Source organism: Barbus barbus (assembly GCF_936440315.1).
Source record: "Barbus barbus genome assembly, chromosome: 24".
Lineage (NCBI taxonomy): Eukaryota > Metazoa > Chordata > Actinopteri > Cypriniformes > Cyprinidae > Barbus > Barbus barbus.
In genome coordinates this window covers 30791585-30812193 of record NC_136752.1, presented here as the reverse complement: position 1 = coordinate 30812193, position 20609 = coordinate 30791585, and the positions used below count along the sequence as shown (strand labels likewise).

Sequence of the window (20609 nt, the reverse complement as noted above, 5' to 3'; positions counted from 1 at the left end):
AGTTATCTGACATTATCAAGATCAGTTTAACTCTGAGCTCTTCTCATATTTTATTACTAATTTCTAAACTATAGAGAATAAACTCTGATATAATGTGAGAAATGTTGAAGGTGTCTGAATATATTTTAGATTGACTGGATATGTTTAGGACATATGAATATGTTTAGAAGGATCCCATCTTTGAGACGGATAGGCCTGTGTGTGTTTTACAGCTCATGTTTACCTGTCATGTCATCTCAACATTTTACATTCCCAGTTTGTTTGTTTTTTTATTATATTACATTTAATTATTTATTTTTATATACGTTTTGTCCGTGTTTTGAATATTTATTTTCGGGCAGACTGGGGCTAGTTGTCACAGTGGGCTTAATGTTTTTTTAAGTTAATTTGTGTTTAGAGAGTCACAGAAAAGGCTATTGAATATTCGCTGATCTACGGGGAAATCACAGCTGACTCTGAATATTCAAACACTAAATTATTAAATAATTCACGAAACCGTTCAAATGTAAAAGCTGACATACAAATATCTCTTATGAATTTCTAGATACTTGTTTTAATGTAAGTGTACTTTATTGTTTTAAGGTATTGCTCAAAATGATTCTATTTTAAGACGCATTCATGAGATACAGATCATGTGACTTACCCCGGTGTCCCATATAAGGATTCCTCTTTTAAACCAAATTAAATAAAATCCATACCTGGATAAAAACAGCACTGGCTCGTTCTGTTGGGATGAAATAACCGAAGGACTGATTTGTGTCATCGGTAACGCGCCGTGACCGTCGCGTGCACGAGCTGCGCGCTCCTGATCTCTGCGTGTCCTGCAGACGCGGATCGGACCGAGGTCTCTCTCTCTGCGGGACACTTGAGCGGAACTTCCGCCGGCGGAGGAAGCAATGCAGCAGTGAACCTCGCACCTGCTCCCGGAGTTAGTTCCTCTCGCAGAATCTTCCTCTCATTCTCAAGATGGAGCTTCTTCTGCTGCTCTGTAAGTTCCCCAGCTCTAGTTATGGTTACAGTACAGCAGATGATCTGGAGGAGGGAAGCAGAAATCTCAAACACAGCAAGAGATCAGAATCTGAAACTAGAGAAAATAGAGATTTATTAAGAGAAGTCTGCTTCCAGGTGTTGTTTCTTAAAGATTTTGCCTCTTACATCGTGTTAGAGATCACTTTACAGTGTATTGAATAGAATAGAATAGAATAGAACAGAATAGAATAGAATAGAACAGAATAGAATAGAATAGAATAGAATAGAATAGAATAGAATAGAATAGAATAGAATAGAACAGAACAGAATAGAATAGAATAGAACAGAATAGAATAGAACAGAACAGAACAGAATAGAATAGAATAGAATAGAATAGAACAGAATAGAATAGAATAGAACAGAATAGAATAGAATAGAATAGAATAGAATAGAACAGAACAGAATAGAATAGAACAGAACAGAACAGAACAGAATATAATAGAACAGAACAGAACAGAACAGAATAGAATAGAACAGAATAGAATAGAATAGAATTAGAAGACAAGAAAGAGTAGCATAGAATAGAAGAATAGAATATGCATTTGTTTGTTTCACTGCAGTTTTACAGAGAATCTGTCTCACAGACCCCCGGTGAAGAAGACAAAGACTCACACAGACACAATAGAACAGAAGAGAGTAGATCACACTCCTGTGTGTGTGTGTGTGTGTGTGTGTGTGTGTGTATATGTTATGTATATGTGTGCGTGTGTGTGAGAGTGTGTATGTGTGCGAGTGAGTTTGTGTGTGTGTGTCTCCTGGTTTCTCATATGTTCTCCTGGGTTCTCCTGGTTTCTCATATGTTCTCCTGGTTTCTCATATGTTCTCCTGGTTTCTCATATGTTCTCCTGGGTTCTCCTGGTTTCTCCAGCCTCTCTGTTGGCGCTCTGTGTTTCTGCGGAGCAGGAGGTGGAGAATCTCTCCGGACTCTCGCCGAATCCTGACCGGGACATTTTCATAGTGAGAGAAAACGGAACGACCTGCTTGATGGCGGAGTTTGCGGTGAAATTCCTGATTCCCTACGATGTTCTGGCACTGAACGGGATCGATGTGAGCAACTCTAAAATCCTAAATGAAGCATTCTGAGCTGGTCTAGTCCAAAACACATCAACATGGATTCGGATTCATCAGGATGCTTTAAACGTTTGAAAACTTTCATGAATGAACATGAGATGATGATCTTGTGTGTGTGTGTGTGTGTGTGTGTGTGTGTGCAGCTGATCACGGAGCAGGCGTCTGCGTCGGTCCCGCGTGGAGCTCAGATCGCTGGGAGATGCGGGAGCAGCGAGTCGGAGCTGCACATCTCGTGGCTCAATCATGCATTCACATTCCGCATCTTCTTCTCAAAGGTGATCCGAGCAGAAACTGACCATCTGAATCCTTACAGAAGTTTTACCACTGTGCCCTAATGTGTGTGTGTGTGTGTGTGTTTGCAGGAGAAACACATGATGGGCAGTGATGGAAAAGCTAAAGAAACTGAAGTGTGGAAGATGAACAAGGTCCAGCTGGTCTACGACACTTCAGAGACGACACACTTCATTAGCGCTTATAATCGTGAGTCAAACAGCTTCATATTCACAGGAAATCATCACAAGATCAGACAAACGTTCATGATTGGCTACAGATTGAGATGAGTAAATAAATCATCATCACTGACAAATGTCGACTTGTTTCCTTCACTTAAATCACGTGCGTCACAGCAGCTGCGTTTAACCTGTTGCTCGTTATTGCGATATCTTTGATTGAGCTTTTGTTTTATGGTTCAAAATGAGCTTTTCTTGGTGTTTTGTGTTTGCTGAGACACAAAGCCCATTGTTCTATAAACAGTGCTGCAGTGCTGCGACATCCACTGCGCTTTAGCCGTTCACACAGGAACCGGATCTATACTCTTTACCCGCTTCATTACAACTTACAGCGTTTTGCTCTTTTTGCCATCGCTGTAAGTAATGCAGCGTTACTGCAGTGAACTGTACCGCAATTTATTCTCAGTTCAAGTTTAACACTTTACACTTTTCATAATACATACTGCTTCAAAGCAGCTTTAAAAAAATGCTTGTTTCAGTTCAAATTTAGAAGTTCTTGCTGATCTGAACTATAAATCAGTTTTGACTGTGTGTGTGTGTGTGTCTCTCTCTCTCTCTGTGTGTGTGTGCATGTCTCTCTCTGTGTGTGTGCCTCTCTGTGCGTGTGTGTGTGTGTCTCTCTCTCTGTGTGTGCGTCTCTCTCTCTGTGTGTGCCTCTCTGTGCGTGTGTGTGTGTGTGTGTCTCTGTGTGTGTGTGTGTCTCTCTCTCTCTCTGTGTGTGTGTGCGTGTCTCTCTCTGTGTGTGTGTGCCTCTCTGTGCGTGTGTGTGTGTGTGTGTCTCTCTCTCTCTGTGTGTGTGTGTACGTCTCTCTCTCTGTGTGTGTGTGTGTGTGTGTGTCTCTGTGTGTGTGTGTGTGTGTGTGTGTGTGTGTGTGTGTCTCTCTCTCTCTCTCTCTGTGTGTGTGTGCGTGTCTCTCTCTGTGTGTGTGTGCCTCTCTGTGTGTGTGTGCCTCTCTGTGCGTGTGTGTGTGTGTGTGTGTCTCTCTCTCTGTGTGTGTGTGTGTGTGTGCGTCTCTCTCTCTGTGTGTGCCTCTCTGTGCGTGTGTGTGTGTGTCTCTGTGTGTGTGTGTGTGTGTGTGTGTGTGTGTGTGTCTCTCTGTCTGTGTGTCTCTCTGTGTGTGTTTGTGTGTGTGTGTGCGTGTATGTGTGTCTCTCTCTCTGTCTCTCTGTCTGTGTGTCTGTGTGTGTGTGTGTGTGTGTGTGTGTCTCTCTCTCTGTCTCTCTGTGTGTGTCTCTCTCTCTCTCTCTGTGTGTGTGTGTCTCTCTCTCTCTCTCTCTCTCTGTGTGTGTGTGTCTCTCTCTCTCTCTCTCTGTGTGTGTGTGCGCAGCGGGGAAACACACAGCCAGCACACACCATCTCTCTGCTCTGGTGACTCCGGCCGGACGCTCGTTTCTTTGCTCGGCTCAGCAGACGCTCACGCTGATCTCCAGCGACCATCAGAAGGGAATCACCGTCTCCATCTACGACATTCAGATTCAACCCTTCGACATCAAGAGTGACTTTGTCTTCAGTGAACGTGAGCGCTTCACACACACACACACACACACACACACACAGACATACACAGAGAGACACACACACAGAGAGGCGCACACACACACACACAGATAGACAGACACAGAGGACTGGCCCCCGACTGAGCCTGGTTTCTCCATTCTGTCTCAGAGGGAGTTCTGGTTCCTGGCCGCTGTCGTCTCTGGCTTGCTCAGTTGGGGACACTTGATTTCTAGCGATTATCGTCAATTTGATTTCACAGATACTATATTAAACTAAACTGAGTTAGACAATGACATCACTGAATTCAATAATGAAATGCCTTTAACTGAAAATTGAGTGTTTAATCTTATTATTATACATTACTGACACTCTATCCTCCAATCTGATACTGTTAAGTGCTTTGACACGATCTGTATTGTTAAAAGCGCCATATAAATAAAGCTGACTTGACTTGACAAAGTTAAGACTCGGCCACGCCCCCCTAAAACGGCTCGTTCAAACACGCCCCCACATCTTGACGTCAAGATGTGGAGATATTTGCTTAACGCCGCCCAAATGTTCACGTGAGGAAAGGCAGCGTGGTTTCAGTAACAGCAGTAGTGTTGATCCAGTCATGTCAGGGAGACGCTGTGTGTTTCTGGGTGAAAGCAAAAGCACTTTATGTGGCCTTCCGAAAGTAGATGCAATTAGGAATCATTAAGATTACTTGCAACACAACAGCAACGCATTTTATGGACGACGGTTTCGTGAACCGAGGAGAGGAGGTAATTCTGACTTTGCTATGACGATCTGGCGCTTGTTTTGCTATTGACTGTTTAAATGCGGGATTTCGTGCATCGTGTGTGTGTGAGAGAGAGAGAGAGAGAGAGAGAGAGAGAGAGAGAGAGAGAGGGAGGGAGGGAGGGAGAAACAGTCACACAATGACGGCTTGTGTGCAAACACATACAAGCTTCATCACTGTGTCTGTCACGCGATTCTGTTCCCCTCTCAGGCTTGAACTGATGGTAAAACTAACAACATTATTAACTGTGTTTTGAAAGCCAAAGCTTGCGGTTATGGAAAGGGGCGTTACATTTCCTATTCGTGCTTGTGGTGTTCGGCCAGTCACAATGCACTCTGCCAATGCCAATCAGAGCAGACTGCGCTTGTCGGAAGGAGGGACTTTGTGGAAAACGAAGGGTTTGAGAGAGGCGGGGCATAGAGGAACTACAATAATGTACAGTATTTGAAAAATAATGTGTTTTTTGAACAATAAAACTTATCAACATATTCTGTTACACCAAATACACAAAATAATGATCTTTAAAAAAAGCATCATATGACCCCTTTAAAAAGTCAATAAAATACACATTGTTTGCATTAACACAGCCAAAATGATCAAAAAACAGAAATAAAAAAGACAAAAATGTTTGACACACAAGGGTTAATGACATTTACCTTCCTAACAATCATCATCTTCTGCAGGCCCCAGATGTAATCATTTGATTCAGTGCTGAAATGAGCTGCAGTGCTTTGATGCAGTGGTTTACTTACTTTACTTTACTTTACTTTTGTCATTTAGCAGACGCTTTTGTCCAAAGCGACTTACAAATAAGAAAAAGTAACTAAAACTAAAAAGTTACAACTCTATAAATACTATCTACCCACATATTTAAGAAAATAAAGAAATTAAATAAAATTAACACATACATATAACAACAACATTTCAATAATAAACATATCAATGAAAAAATTAAATAAAAAGCTACTACTATCCCTTGCCGGTGTCCCTGCCCGGTGGAGTCGCACGGTAGAGTCGATGGTCTTTACACTCTTTACTTTTTTACTTTTGTCATTTAGCAGAAAATAAGAAATAAGAAAATAAATCCAAATCGGTTTAGTGCGTATATATATATATATATATATATATATATTATTATTATTATTATTATTATTATTATTTTTTTGCTGTGTTTTTGTGGTTTAATCCGGTCGTTTTTTTTTATTTATTTATGCTGTGGTTTACTTTTTTGCAGTGTTTTTTTGGTTTTTGGTTTTTGTCAGTGTTTTTTTTTTTTGCAGTGCTTTGTTTTTTGCAGTGGTTTTGTTTTCTTTGCGGTGGTTTTGTGGTTTGATGTGGTGTTCTCTTTCATAGGTTCACGCAACGCTGCACAGCTGACGCAATGGGAACACCTCCAGGTGTGACGATTGTCTGAATCCCACCAATGCATTGGCTGATGGAGCGAGATACTGCCCCTATGTCACACGTGATTGACATAGACCTGCGCTCGCACCATCTTACCCCCAGATTTTCCTCTCTTCAGAAGCGTTCGCTTCTGGCAGTTTTTCTGGCCCATTTCTCTGCGACGTTTTGGATTTATTTTCCGCTTCAGCGCCCGCATCAGTGGAATATTATTCTCGAAGCGGTGAGTGCCAGTGGAATGGACTTTCGTTGGTGCCAGTCGCCGTGCTCTCATCTCATCATGAGTGACGACCAGCACGGTAAGTGCGTCAGATGTATGGGCCTGGCCCATGCACGAGACGCTTTCTTTGTTATTTCAAACTGCAAGTGCTCCGAGAATTTAACTCTTAAAACCTTGCGTGCTAGACTCACGGTTTTTGATCGTGAATCCGCCATTCTCTCCTGCCGTGCTGCTTCGGAGGCCTCCACCCTCCACAAAGACGCAGCCTGGAGTTTGGATCCGGAGCTCGAGGCTATGGAGAGTGAGCAGTTTCCACTTTCTCTCTCTCCATCGCCCGAGCGTCACCGTTTGGATTCTCCAGTTGAGTTTTCTTGCCCGAACAAGCCCCCTGTGGCGGCTTCTTTGGCTCGCTCCTGATATGCGTATCAGGAAGAGGAGGGCTTCCTTCGCCTCATTGGATTACGACAGATCGCTAAAGCGTATCTGTCCATCCCCGAGACGCTCTCCTCCACTGACCGCGCCATCCGAGGAGCGCAGGCCACTTCCCCTCTTCTGTGATCGTTGAAGATAGGAGACACTTCAGGCTTTTTCCCCTCAGGGTTGCTGCATGCTGCAGGTAGTGTTCGCATTGTAAGGGACACCCAGCGCCTTCCCCCCGTGTCAGCTTTTCCTGCCCTTGCCTTTACAGCCACATCAGGTCTCGGCTCCGCGCACAAGGATGCATGTCCCTCCCTTCAGGATGATGTTCAGAGCGGGGACCCCGTGTTGGCATCCCCCTTGAACTGTTCAAATCTGCTACCTCTATCGGCCTTCATCCATGCCTGGAGGGACCTGCGGGGAGTGTCGTCCTGGGTTCTTCGTACCATCCAGTTTAGCTACACACTCCAGTTTGCTCGCAACCCCCCCGTTTCAACGGGGTTTCTTCTTACAGCAGTGAACAGTGCCGACGAGGCTTCTGTCCTGCAACAGGAAGTCTCCTCTCTTCTGCTCAAAGGGGCAATAAAGGAGGTCCCCTCTTCAGACAAAAACCACGGCTTCTTCAGCCGGTACTTTCTAGTCCTGAAGAGGGATGGGGGCCTGTGTCCTATTCTAGATCTACGCAGACTGAATTATTCCCTCTACAGAGGGAATTTCAGGATGCTGACACTCAAGAGCATTCTTTCCCAAGTCCAAGAAGGGGACTGGTTTGTCACTGTCGAATTGAAGGATGCCTACTTCCACATTTAGGTCGTTCAGATGCAAAGGAAGTTCCTCAGGTTTGCCTTCGAGGGAAAGGCTTAACAATACAAGTTTTTGCCTTTGGGCTAGCTCTGGCCCCAAGAACATTCACCAAGTGTATGGATGCTGCTCTGGCACAGCTGAGCCTCCAGTGGATCCGAATTCGCAACTACATAGATGACTGGCTTGTTCTAGCCAGTTCCAGGGAGCAGGTGATTCGTCACAGGGACTCTCTCCCTCTCCACCTTTGCGCACTTGGCCTCCGACTGAATGGCCAGAAGAGCGTGCTCACTCCAGCCCAGCAGACCACATATTTGGGGGTCTGTCTGGACTCGACCTCGATGCAGGCCCGTCTGGCTCCTGCTCGGGTCGAAAGCATCAAGTCATGTTCGGCCCGCTTCTGGCTAGATCGTCACGTGTCAGTGTTGAGGCTCCTAGGCAGCGGCTTCCCCGGTTCATCCCTTGGAGCTGCTCCATATGAGTCAGTTTCTCTGGTGGATGAAGTCCCTGGGTCTTTGTCCCTCCTGGCCGTCTCTCCACCTACTAAGAGTGTCAGGGGACTTGCAGGCTCTCTCTGTCAGCGAGTCCTACATTGAGTTCGCTCCTGGGCTGGTCAAGTCATTTCAGTCAGTGGCGTAAGTCCCTACAGTTGCTGGTGTGTTTTGGTGCAGGTCGCAGAGGGCTGGTCGCATCAAAGCACACGATTTCCCACTGGGTTAGGGAAGCTATTTCGAGGGTCTACGAGGTGTGCCGTCTGCCTTCACCTCTAGACGTCAGGGCTCATTCCACCAGGGGGATGGCCTCCCAAGCTTTGTTTAGAGGGGTTACCCTGGTCCTCTCCCCATACTTTTGTGAGGTTCTATAACCTTGATGTGAACACGGCTCCTGGCTCCCAGGTTCTTACTGTTTGAGCCAGCTGTGTTTTAGTGTTCTGGTCTGTAATGGGCCAGACTTGGCAGCGTGTTAGCTTGGCGTGTGTGCTATATCGTTCCCATTGCATCAGCTACGCAGCGTTGAGTGAACCTATGAAAGAGAACGTCTCGGTTTACTTACGTAACCCATGTTCTCTGAATAGGGAACGAGACACTGCGCCCGCTGCCAAGCTCCTCACGCTGTTGACCTGCTTCTTCGACAGGAAAATCTGGGGGTAAAATGGCACAAGTACAGGTCTATGTCAAGCATGTATAACGGTATCTCGTGCCATCAGCCAATGAATTGGCATGATTCTATACGGGCTTCAGACAACTGTCACACCTGGGGGTGTTCCAATGGCATCAGCTACGCAGCATTTCGTTCGCTATTCAGAGAACATGGGTTACGAAAGTACTACGTTTTTGTGGTTTGATGCAGTGTTTCTGTTTTTTTTTGCTGTGTTTTTTGTTTTTTTGCTGTGTTTTTGTGTTTTGATGCAGTGTTTTTGTGGTTTGATGCAGTAGTTTTGTGGGTGGGTTAGTAGGTTGTGGTTAGCAGCGCTGACCTGTCAGTGACCCGCGGGCTGAGTGTGTTGGAGCGTGTCGTTCTCTCTCGCACTGAGGGTGAAATGGCTGTTTACCGCAGTGAGCGTTACTCTTCCTTTTATAGTCCCGGTGATTTATGGGTCCCGCGGGGCGTCTCTCACGCTGCTGAGTGAGCAAAACCAATGCTTCAGTCTGCGCCAGTGTGTTTAAAACCCTGCTGTTGGGTTCAACTTCTGTGTTTGGGGTCAAATTCACCCCATGCAGTCTGCCAAAAATTAATATTCATGTGAAAACAGCAAAGCTCTATTGTAGCTGGTCAGAGACTGAAAAATATAAAATGTGTGAGAAATGTAATAATTTTCTTTTATAGTATAGGGGTTCAATTTGACACACAATTAGTTGTTCAAACAGAATCTAAAATATATTTTTGTCATGACAGGTGCAATAACAAGCAACTAATAAAAATTATATTATTTGTGCTTAATAGTGTTTATTGCTGTTTGTACTTCTGTTATCTTTTTATCTAACCCTAATGAGAGTTAAATGTGTTTCTCACACTGATTTTCAGTGCTGTAATAGTCTAGTATTTGAGATCCAAAAACAACCTTTGACAGACAGAAGTTTTCTTAAGATTTTTTACCTGATTTTTTAGTGTTTTTCAAAGTGATTTTTGGCAAATTGCATGGAAACCAAAGGGGATTTATTTGACGTGCAACACAAAAGTTGCAAATAAATTTGTACAGCCGTTCCAAAACACATTTATGTGTCGAAACATTGTATACGCATCCATGACCCTGAATTAGAAATATTCACTAGATTTATAGAAATAAGGTAACCGGTACATCAAGCATTTTCAAATTCTAGTTAAATTGACCCCAAAATAACAGGAGATGAACTGTTGCTGGTTTGTGTCTGATATGAAGAGTTACGGAGGATCTGATGCATCCTCACGTGTCTGCCAGTGTTTTTGATGATGTTTTTTTTGTAATTATTTTTATTACATTTTCTTGAAACGCTTACTGACACATGTACATACCGTGTCTGTAACCACTTACAATGGACAAAAAAGAAAACGAAACAAACAAAACAAACACTAGGTGCTCATATTACATGACAAGTGTGATGGCACAAACCAGCATTAGGTTAATACAGTATGTACTTTGGAAGTTAGATTTAAGCTTTAAGGGGTTAATACAATGCACATTTAAATATATTTTAATAACCCAATCAAGAATTTTGATCCTCCTCTATTATATTGTTAATATCCCTACATTCAATAAACAATAAAAAAGGACTCTAGATTTTGCTAAGTTTAGCTTCTTTACCCGTAAGCATGTATCTTTTCAATTGCAATGCATGAAGATATATCTCTTAACCAACGAGTTATGGTAGGCCTTTCTGCCCTTTTCCAATAAATGGCAATGAGCCTTTTGGCATGTAAAATGCACGTCTATCAATACTTGATTATCCTTTGTAATATTCCAGTTATCTGGATGAATGCCAAGAATAAAAAACCCCAGATCTAATGTAACCTCATCGAAACCATATCTGTGTCCCTGCAGCACAGAAGCAGTCATCAGTAACACAGGTATATCTGTAGCAATAGCCAACAATACATTGTATGGATCAAAATTATACATTTCTCTTTTATGACAAAAATCATTAGGATATTAAGATCATGTTCCATGAAGATATTTTACAAGTTTCCTACCGTAAATATATCAAAACTTCATTTTTGATTAGTAATATGCATTGCTAAGAACTTCATTTGAACAACTTTAAAGGAGATTTTCTCAATATTTAGATTTTTTTGCTCCCTCAGATTCCAGATTTTCAAATAGTTGTATCTCAGACAAATATTGTCCTATCATAACAAACCATACATCAATGGAAAGATTATTTATTCAGCTTTCAGATGATGCAGAAACCTCAATTACAAAGGATTGACCCTGGTTTTGTGCTCCAGGTTCACATATGCATTATCATGCATTATTACGATGAAGATGCTTCTTGAAAGGAAGTTGAGGACAGGAAGTGTGTGTATCTGTGACTCCTTGTGGTTTTAATCTCAGTGCTGACGTCAGTGATTCACACACAACTGATTCTCAGCGGTCTTGAGGTGTAAAACAACAGAAGAAAATGACTGTGCAAATGTAGTTTTAGGCTGCAGGGCGGTTAGGATTGTGTGAATGACAGGCGCTTCTCTTCTCCTGCAGCGTATAAATGCATCACGGACCAGCGGGAGCAGCTGGAGCAGACGCTGCCGCTGGTGTTGGGTCTCATCCTGGGTCTCATCATCGTCATCACTATCTCCGTTTATCACTTCCACCTCAAACTGAGCGCCGTGCAGCAGCCGCAGCTTCCTCGCGACCGCTCGCTCTACAAGAACATGTGAAGACTCTCTATGCACGCGCCATACGTCCAGACGTCTCAAAGCACCTCACTAGAACTCCTCTTTCCTTTCTGGGTTCTGGGTCAAATGTATGGAAGCCCGTTTCCACCATAGAATTAAAAAAATAATTGTGAGAAACTGAAAAAAAAGGGAAAAAAGCCAGAATTGTGAGATAAACAGTCATAATTACCTTTTATATTTTTCATTCCAAAGCTGGAAAACAGAATTGCGAGATGCTAACTTAAAGTTCTGAGAAAAAAATATTTTAAAAAATTATGATGTAAACTTTGAATTCTGAGTTTACATCACGCAATTGACTTTTTCCCTTAGAATTCTGAGAAAAAAAATCTGAATTGTAAAATGTAATCGTAAAAAAGTAATTTGCGTGATGTAAACTTAGAATCCAGAGGAAAAAAAACTCTGAATTGTGAAACTAAGTCCGAATTGTGAGTTAAAAAGTTGATATTGCCTTTATTTTTGTAATTTTTGTGGTGGAAAGGGGTTTTCATACAGATGTCTTGTCTAGATGTTAAATGTCCTGTAAGCGCTGCACTCATCACATGTGTCGTTTACCACATGATTGTCTATCACTGTAAAAAATAGCTTAATTAAAAGATATTTAAATTGCTTGAAGGATATAAAGTACAAATATTTATTGATGATAATTTCATGATTGTTGCTTATTTTGTGATTATTGAATATTTTATAATTTGCTAAATGAGACAAACTGTACTGTCCATGTACTGAAGTGTGTGAGTGTGTGTGTGTGTGTGTGTGTGTGTGTGTGTGTGAAAGCACAGAATGGCTTGTTCTTCTCCATTTACTCTCTCATGGATGTGAGGAGTTTTAGAAGATCTTTGATGTTTTTCTTTTCCAGCTGAAAAAGGCAAACTGAAGATTTAGATCCATCAGAATCAAACACGACACGGAGATGAATGGAAAATCAATAAGAAGCGGCAGTAACATCACTGGCATTAAAGATTTCCCACAAATGAGCTGCGATCCTCACAGATGGATGTCTGGAGTCTCAGGCACTCCATTAAAAGCACCGCTTCTGCTGGCCAGTGATTTATGCTGCCATCATAAATGCTCGTTCTTCAGGATTTCTCTGAGCTTGCTCTGAAAGTCCTGCTCAATCTCATGTTGTGTTGCTGTATGTGTGACGTATTTATGTGTCTGCACACGATTCTCATCCTGCAGCTCAAATCTCATTCCAGCATGTTCAGATTCAAATGTGCTGCGTTAATAAACTTTCATTTTTTGTCAAACTGTTTCTTAGCTATGATGTCGTGCTTTCAAAACTGTATAGAAGCATATTTACTGTAAACTTTGAGTTTAATGACATTTTATTCAGCGAAGCTGATTAATAAAACTCTGCTTTGGTATTTTCTTACAAAGTTAGGAATACTTTTATTAATAGAATACTTGAAAATGTTCTTAATCGTTTATTCTAGAAGAATTCAAAACAGAGTAAGATGTTTCATTTGTTGGTTTGTTTCAAATAAAAGAATAATGGCATGAATGGCTCATTCTCCGAGGAGTGAAGGATCTGAGAAAGACATCAGATGAAAGCGTTCCTGGAGGTCAGTGTGTGTTTAGAAGCCTTTGGGGGTCTCAAAAGAAAACTAGCATTATCAGACAGATTACATTAACTCAAAATAAATGATAATAGTGTAGCATAGTCTTAATTATAATGTTAGTTTTTGTAATTTTGTTTTGTGTTTCCATATAGTTCCATATATTTTTTCAGTTTCAGTTAGTTTTAGTTTTGGTTAACTATAATAACCCTGGCCTCATGTTAAAAACATATTGTTCATGTTGATTATTTTATGTTTGAACATATATCTCTAAATTCAAAATGACCAGCAGTCTGAATAATTCCTGAACTGTAAACAAAGTTTTTGTTTCTTTTCCTTCATGTCACGTTAATCTAATGGTTTCCAGTAAGAATATTTGCATATAATGTTTACTGTCATTAAATGAACATCTCACACCTGTAATGTTAAAAAAGCTGCTTAGTTTTATTATTAATATTTGTAATTACTGAATTATATTCTTTAAAAACATTTGAGAACCAAACGATTTTTTCACCAAATAAGAATATTTTTCTATGGAGCTGTTATCTCTAAATCTCCTCTGACGCCTTGATTAGACTCTCAGTGTGTTATATAGTCATGGCTGATGTCATTCACAATGCATCATGGGATTGTAGTTCATTCACTCATGTCATCACGAAAAGTCCTGTGGAGAAAATGAAGCAGAAAAAGCCGTTTCTATAAGAGTCTGAATGAAGCACAGCACACATGCGTTTGTGTTTTTTATTGAAAGCAGCTCTTAGTGACACACATGCAGGATCACCGTACGAAAGCGACTCGACAGCGGATCTGAAGAGTCCTACAGAAACACGCCATTCAGATCACAGTGAGCCATGAGACACGGGTGAGACGCCACGAGAAAACACGCGAGGATTGTGCAGAATATTGCTAGAGATCGCGCGTGAGAATGAGCGTGAAAAGGCCACACTACTGAAAACCAGAACGAAACCAGCGTAGAAAACTCTGGCGCGACCTACAAACGTAGAATAAATAAATATATTCGGATTCATCTGTCTGCAACAGCCATCTTCAAAAAAACGAAATATAAACAGTAGGAAAGTTTATTATTATTGTTATTTTGCAGAAACTCTCAGGTTCTAGGTAATACTGCCCATTTCACCATGGTAACATCACAACAAAAATACTGCCGTTTATCAAAACTGTACAATTAAAACTTACAATTGCTCTAAAATACATCTTCGTAGTTAGCGTGAGAAGACGAGAGTGAGAGAGACTCGTTCTGAATCAGAGGCGACTGGAAGCGCTCAGCGGTGGCGGTAGTGGCGCATCAGAGGAACGATGCAGGACGGCGGCCCCGACAGCTTCAGGAACGAGTGCTGCAGCAGCTCCGGGGCCGAGGCCCGCTGAGACGGCTCTCGCACCAGCATCAGGTCCAGGAACACCCGCAGAACTGACGACACCTGCACACAAACACACCAGACACCGCTTCAGCCCACTCAACACACGCTGGGGAAATAAATCCATGCATCACGAGTCCAGAAATGATTCTGAGATCCTCCGAATGCATGGCGATTCTGGAGTGGATTCTGAGCTTGCTTTTGAACAGCAGGTGGCGCTGCATGCTTCAGAAACAGCCGTACTCTGCTCGTTTCCACATCCTTACACATACTTGAACCTAAAATAATCATTCATAAAGTTCGACAAATTTGAAGTGAATTACAAGAGTGTTCACAGTGGGCTGTGTTTACATTAATCTGGGGTCATAAAAGCATTCTGAGCCGAGGTGAGATTACAGACTCAGTGCTCTTCAGCGCTCTTCTTCATCAGCATTTGAGTGTGTGGAGAAACACTAGAGCAGAGCGCCATCTGCTGTTAAAATATAAGCTCAGAATCCATTCCAGAGAAGATCTCAGAATCATCCACGAATCCATTCCGCATCGATTTATCGCCGCAGCCGTACACGTCACATGACACAGTGATCAATATACAGCAGAAACCATCCTAAATGTGATCTTACGATCATCTCTCAAATATGCGTGCGTGTGATTCGTAGAATGAACATACGAACAGAAAACACATGGACTCTTTCAGATGTCAAATCTATGAATCTCAAATGATCTTCAGCTTGCGTGCAACTCAATGGTTTTAGAGCTCTGCTTGTTAACGACTCCTAATTAATGTCATCAACACATAAAAGATCACCAGTCATCGTCCGAATCCTTTAGAAAGAACAGCTTACATTTCCAAAAACCAGCAGTACTCCGACAAGAGAAAGTGTGTTGTCTGCTCAGACCCTGACGTGACGCCAAGCACTTTTCCACGTCAAAGACCGTCTTTATTAATATGAGCGCTCGTGTGGATTTTAGCGTACACACACTCTACGATCAAATCTGAGCGTACACACACTTTATAAACGAGGCCCACAGACCGTACATGAGCCGCACGATTGATCAGATGATCAGAGCGCTGTAGTATTAATTTGTCATTTAAAATTTTGCCAACCAGTGTTTCATTACAGAATGAATACACCATTTCGAACGAATCAAGTGAGTCATTGATTCAGTGACTCATTCATAAAGACTGTCACTTGCTGTGTTTCTGATTGAATCAGTTGTTTGAACAAATTGGTTGAATGAATGATTCAATGACTCGCTCATTAGAAAGTGACTCAGCACCACCTACTGGTGTTATTAGTCTTATTTCATTTTTGTTTAACCATTTCATATTTCAATATCCATTCAAACATTAATATGCATTTATTATCAATATTTAAGCAATGTTAAATCAAAATATTTCTTTCTAAAGCAATTTTTCTGTAATGTGTAGTCAATGCTTTTCTCATGTAACACAATAATGACTTTAAATGATTTCTCAGCACAAACAGATGTGCAATTAATTAATTGGCACATAATGTAATTAATTAGATTTAAAAAGTTAATTGTTTTACAGCCCTAGTAAAAACATAATTATATCATTACAAAAACTGCCGACATAAAAAAGTTGATATAAACATTGCTTTATGTGCAATTCAAATGTTTATGTTTTCATTTGAACGTTGATTATGAAATAAATTTGAATAATTGATTATCAAATAAAGTTTCTGTTTAATGAGAACGCTGGGTTTGGGTGTTTGAGTAATAAATGAGTTTCAGAGCATCGCTGTCAATCAGAGCTGCACGTAAACACGCGTGTCATGTGATCATGTGACCGCGGCTCTGGCCAATAGAGACGGAGCGGCTCACCTTATGAGACTCCTTGAGTCGCGGGGGCAGGTTGTCTCGTATCCGTCTCATGGCCTGCAGCGGCGGCTCGTTGAAGTACGGCGGCTCTCCGTCCACCATCTCGATCACCATGATGCCCAGAGACCAGATGTCCACCTGCGGACACACCACAGCAGATCAGCGCTGACCGTTACCCATCAGGCAGCACACGGGTCACCGTCGCTAACCGCTAACCGTACCTCAGTGCCGTAGGGCATTCTGGAGATGACCTCTGGAGCCATCCAGTACGGCGTTCCCACCAGAGACTTCCTCTTGGGAACCTCTTTAGACACTTGAGCACAGAAGCCGAAATCCGAGAGCTTGATCTGAGCACAGAAACACCAGAGCGTCATGTACAGCACAACACAAAGCTGATTAGCCGCTAATCGCCCCTTCATTTGTCATGTTCTCCTAGCTAATTACAAGGTGGGAGACACAATTTAATTACTTGGAACTGGTGAAGTTGCTAATTACCCCGATCACTTTTCTGCCCTCACAATAAACCACAGTAAGCACACTTGTGTGTGTAAGAACACAGTTCCATGTGAAAGATGATTATGATACAGTAAACCACACAATACTCTCGTGTGCTAAATATTCTATCATAACCATTAAGCACAACAGAATCATATCTTATAAAATATTTAGATTTTATTTATACGATGTAATTAAAATGTAATTATTTTATATAAATCATAATATAAATTTATAATTTTTTCAGCGAACGGTCCTTCTGCTCCAGGCACAGGAGTTGGACGGCGGGAAGATCCATACAGGGAGAGGGAGATAACAAAAAGAAAAACGCCGCTAACTAACTGTTTCGGTCCGCTATTCTGTCACGAGTGTATGCTATAAAACGCACGACAAACGAGGGAGTTCCAAACATAACGTACTTTAATAATAATCCAGGTAAACGGGGTAGCATAACACATAAAAAATGCAAACAATAGCGGACAAGGGAACAGGGGAGAACACAGGCTTTAAATGTAGAACACAATCAAGGAGGAACAGAAAACAGGTGTGGAGCTAATTAACTAATAGACATGGGAAAAACTAAGGATGACGTAGATCTTAGGGGACTAAAACAGAACGTGACCGTGACACACATATATTATATAAACAAAAACTTTTATTTTGGATGCGATTAATTGTTGCCCAGCACTAATATATACTGTGTGTGTGTGTGTATATGTATATGTATATATATATATATAATGGCTGAGGTGACGCACCCGTCCGTCGCTGGTGAGAAGGATGGAGTCACTCTTGATGTCTCGGTGTATGACGCCCTGTGTGTGCAGGTAAGACAGCGCCTTCAGCACCGACAGACAGACGGTGGCAATCTGCTCCTCATTCATCCTGTCAACAAAACATCTGACGATCATCAGATCTCCCAAATCAGAGGAGACCTGCTTCTCACAAGCTCCTGAGACAAACACAGTTGCTAGGGAGTCCTGGGGGTTGTTAAGGTGTTGCTATGCAGTTGCTAGGGTGTTCTGGGTGGTCTCATCAAGCAGCACTAATGATTGAGTTCTGTGTGAAACTCTCACTGTGTGAATATAAATCAGTGTCAAGTCAAGTCACCTTTATTTATATAACACTTTTAACTATACAGATTGTGTCAAAGCAGCTTTACAGTATTAAACAGGAGAATAGTGTGTAATAATGCAAAGAAAATTTTAATTTCAGCTGCTCTAAACCAGAAGCATCTATTTTAACAGATTCAGCTTAAGCAGCGGCACTGACACACACACTTACACACACTCACTATAACACACACACACACACAGAGGAGCTACCGTGTCATTAGCAGAGCGTCTCAAACACGCAGCAGAACAAAGGCAGGAGCGGAAAGGCTCGTGGAGAGTCGTGACTCCATCAGTGGGGCGTGTGTGTGTGTGTGCGTGCGTGTGTGTGTGTGTGTGTGTGTGTGTGTGTGTGTGTGTGTGAGGCCCAGCTGTCCGCCGTGCTCTCATCTGTCTCGCCTGCAGCTGCGGCTTCACTGAAGGGGAACACGCTGCCATGTGTTTGTTCCTCCCGCTCCTCCTCAACACTAATGCGCCGTAATGCGCAAACGGGACGTGTTTGCAATCAATCTGACGAACGACGCCTTGCAAGGAGATCCATGAAGGACACTTCTGTCTCTAAAACCACATTCACCACTTCATTCTTCACATACAGTGACATACAGAATACTGCAGTCACATGCAAACCTGCTCAGACAGACTTACATCAAACATAAATAAATTACAGGTAAAAAAAACTGATGAAAATAAGAAATAGTAACACTTTACAATAAAGTTTACATTAACATGAACCTACAATGAAAAATACTTCTAAAGCATTTTTAATATTAGTTAATTTACTAACACGATTAAAATCAAAAGTTGTATCTGTTAACCTGAGCTAACCTGAACTAAATACATTTTTAAAAAGATGAATAAATACTATAATAAACGCATTGCTCATCGTCGATGTTAGTTAATTAATTACTAATGGGACCTTATTGTAAAATCTTACCAAAATAAAAATGAAAAATAATTAATAATAATAATAATAAACAAAATAACAATAGATAGGATTATAAAAAAAAAAAAACAACAGCTAGTAAGATGCAGTAAAAGCCCCTTTTCCACGGTAAAATCACTGTAAAATCCTGGACAGTAATATAAAAGACATTAACATTCAATAAATGGCTTACTCTAATAAATAAACAACATACACACCAGTAGTTCTTCCATCATGTGTTGTAGTTTATCAGTGTGGCTGTATCTGAATATAAACGTGTTTAAACACTCATCCAATCACAGCTCTCACTCTCAGCTCAGTTTCTCAAGTCGTGTCAGACTCACAAGCACACACTGATCAGCTTCAAACACCTCCAGATTCTGCATGATTTCAAACAGCTCTGTGTGCCGCTAATCTATCAGGAGCCTCATTACAATTTGCTGTTAATTGAAAACACGGCACTCTTTGACCAGCCCACATGCAGGAACACACTCTGGCACAGATCAGTGTTTGCTCTGGCAGGAACCCAGAGACACCAACATCAGACCACAGCACACGAGAAACAGCACTGAAGAACACTGATCCTGTACACTCAGACTCCAACTGACTCCACCCGGCTTCATCTGACTCCATCCAACTCCATCCGACTCCACTCGACTCCATCTGACTCCAACTGACTCCAACCGACTCCACCTGACTCCATCTGACTCCACCTTACTCCAACTGACTCCACCCGACTCCATCCGACTCCACCTGACTCCATCCGACTCCAACTGACTCCACCCGACTCCAACTGACTCCACCCGACTCCAACTGACTCCACCCGACTCCAACTGACTCCACCCGACTCCACCTGACTCCATCCGACTCCATCTGACTCCACCGACTGCATCTGACTCCAACCGACTCCATCTGACTCCAACCGACTCTATCTGACTCCATCCTACTCCATCTGACTCCAACCGACTCCATCTGACTCCATCCTACTCCATCTGACTCCAACTGACTCCACCTGACTCCACTCGACTCCAACCGACTCCATCTGACTCCATCTGACTCCAACCGACTCCATCTGACTCCACCTGACTCCACCCGACTCCATCTGACTCCATCTGACTCCACCTGACTCCAACCGACTCCATCTGACTCCACCGACTCCATCTGACTCCAGCCGACTCTATCTGACTCCATCCTACTCCATCTGACTCCAACCGACTCCATCTGACTCCAACCGACTCCACCTGACTCCATCCTACTCCATCTGAATTATGGTTCATGTGATGTGATCAGATACAGTCGCTAGTTCTTCCTCAGACTGAATGGGTCTGGATCTGGATAATCCTGGTGACTGATTTAAACTGATTTAAACTGTTAACTCAGACAGATTCATTTTCAGACTAACCCTTAAACTTGCTTCAGTTACTTGCCAAGGCAACATTTCTAATTTTTGTTTAACTTAAGTTGAAGTACTAAAATTACTAACTATAAATAAATAAAAACTCAAATTGAAAGTATAAAGAAAACCGTACCGTGGATGGATACACGTGTGGGATCACCCGAAGGGAATCAGGCCACACGGGCACCTAGCCGAGTACAGGGGCTGACCTGAGACCCGGGCAAGCTAACACCGGTACTGGGCCTGGCGTCAGGCTGCTCCGCCCAGTCTGACTGCCGGGGTGCTGGAGGAACTCCGCCAGAGTTCGCCGTCC

At 42.3% G+C, this 20609-nt stretch overlaps 2 protein-coding genes across 2 annotated transcripts in view; one reads left to right on the top strand and one right to left on the bottom strand.

Moving 5' to 3' along the window:
- The first annotated feature begins 797 nt into the window (after positions 1 to 797).
- LOC306843402 (lysosome-associated membrane glycoprotein 5-like) lies at positions 798 to 12970 on the top strand. The gene is made up of 6 exons (XM_079374886.1): positions 798 to 988; positions 1898 to 2076; positions 2244 to 2375; positions 2463 to 2580; positions 3938 to 4126; positions 11401 to 12970. The coding sequence occupies exons 1-6, from the start codon at positions 967 to 969 to the stop codon at positions 11577 to 11579; spliced, it is 819 nt and encodes a 272-aa protein (XP_079231012.1). The 5' UTR covers positions 798 to 966; the 3' UTR covers positions 11580 to 12970.
- A 908-nt stretch (positions 12971 to 13878) lies between these two features.
- The window catches only part of LOC306843397 (serine/threonine-protein kinase PAK 5-like), a 61292-nt gene continuing 54561 nt past the window's right edge, over positions 13879 to 20609 (bottom strand). Inside the window, exons 6-9 of the mRNA XM_079374880.1 lie at positions 17625 to 17751; positions 16593 to 16718; positions 16375 to 16509; positions 13879 to 14592 (exon numbers count right to left, since the gene is read on the bottom strand). Of these exons, the coding sequence (XP_079231006.1) occupies positions 14437 to 14592; positions 16375 to 16509; positions 16593 to 16718; positions 17625 to 17751 (544 nt within the window). The 3' untranslated portion in view covers positions 13879 to 14436. The remainder of the gene's footprint in view (positions 14593 to 16374; positions 16510 to 16592; positions 16719 to 17624; positions 17752 to 20609) is intronic.

Excerpts from the sequence above, each read along its gene's own strand:
- LOC306843402 (XM_079374886.1), top strand. The coding sequence starts at position 967 with ATGGAGCTTCTTCTGCTGCTCT. Across the intron at positions 989-1,897 it reads GGAGCTTCTTCTGCTGCTCT|CCTCTCTGTTGGCGCTCTGT; the intron begins GTAAGTTCCCCA and ends TGGTTTCTCCAG. Across the intron at positions 2,077-2,243 it reads TGGCACTGAACGGGATCGAT|CTGATCACGGAGCAGGCGTC; the intron begins GTGAGCAACTCT and ends GTGTGTGTGCAG.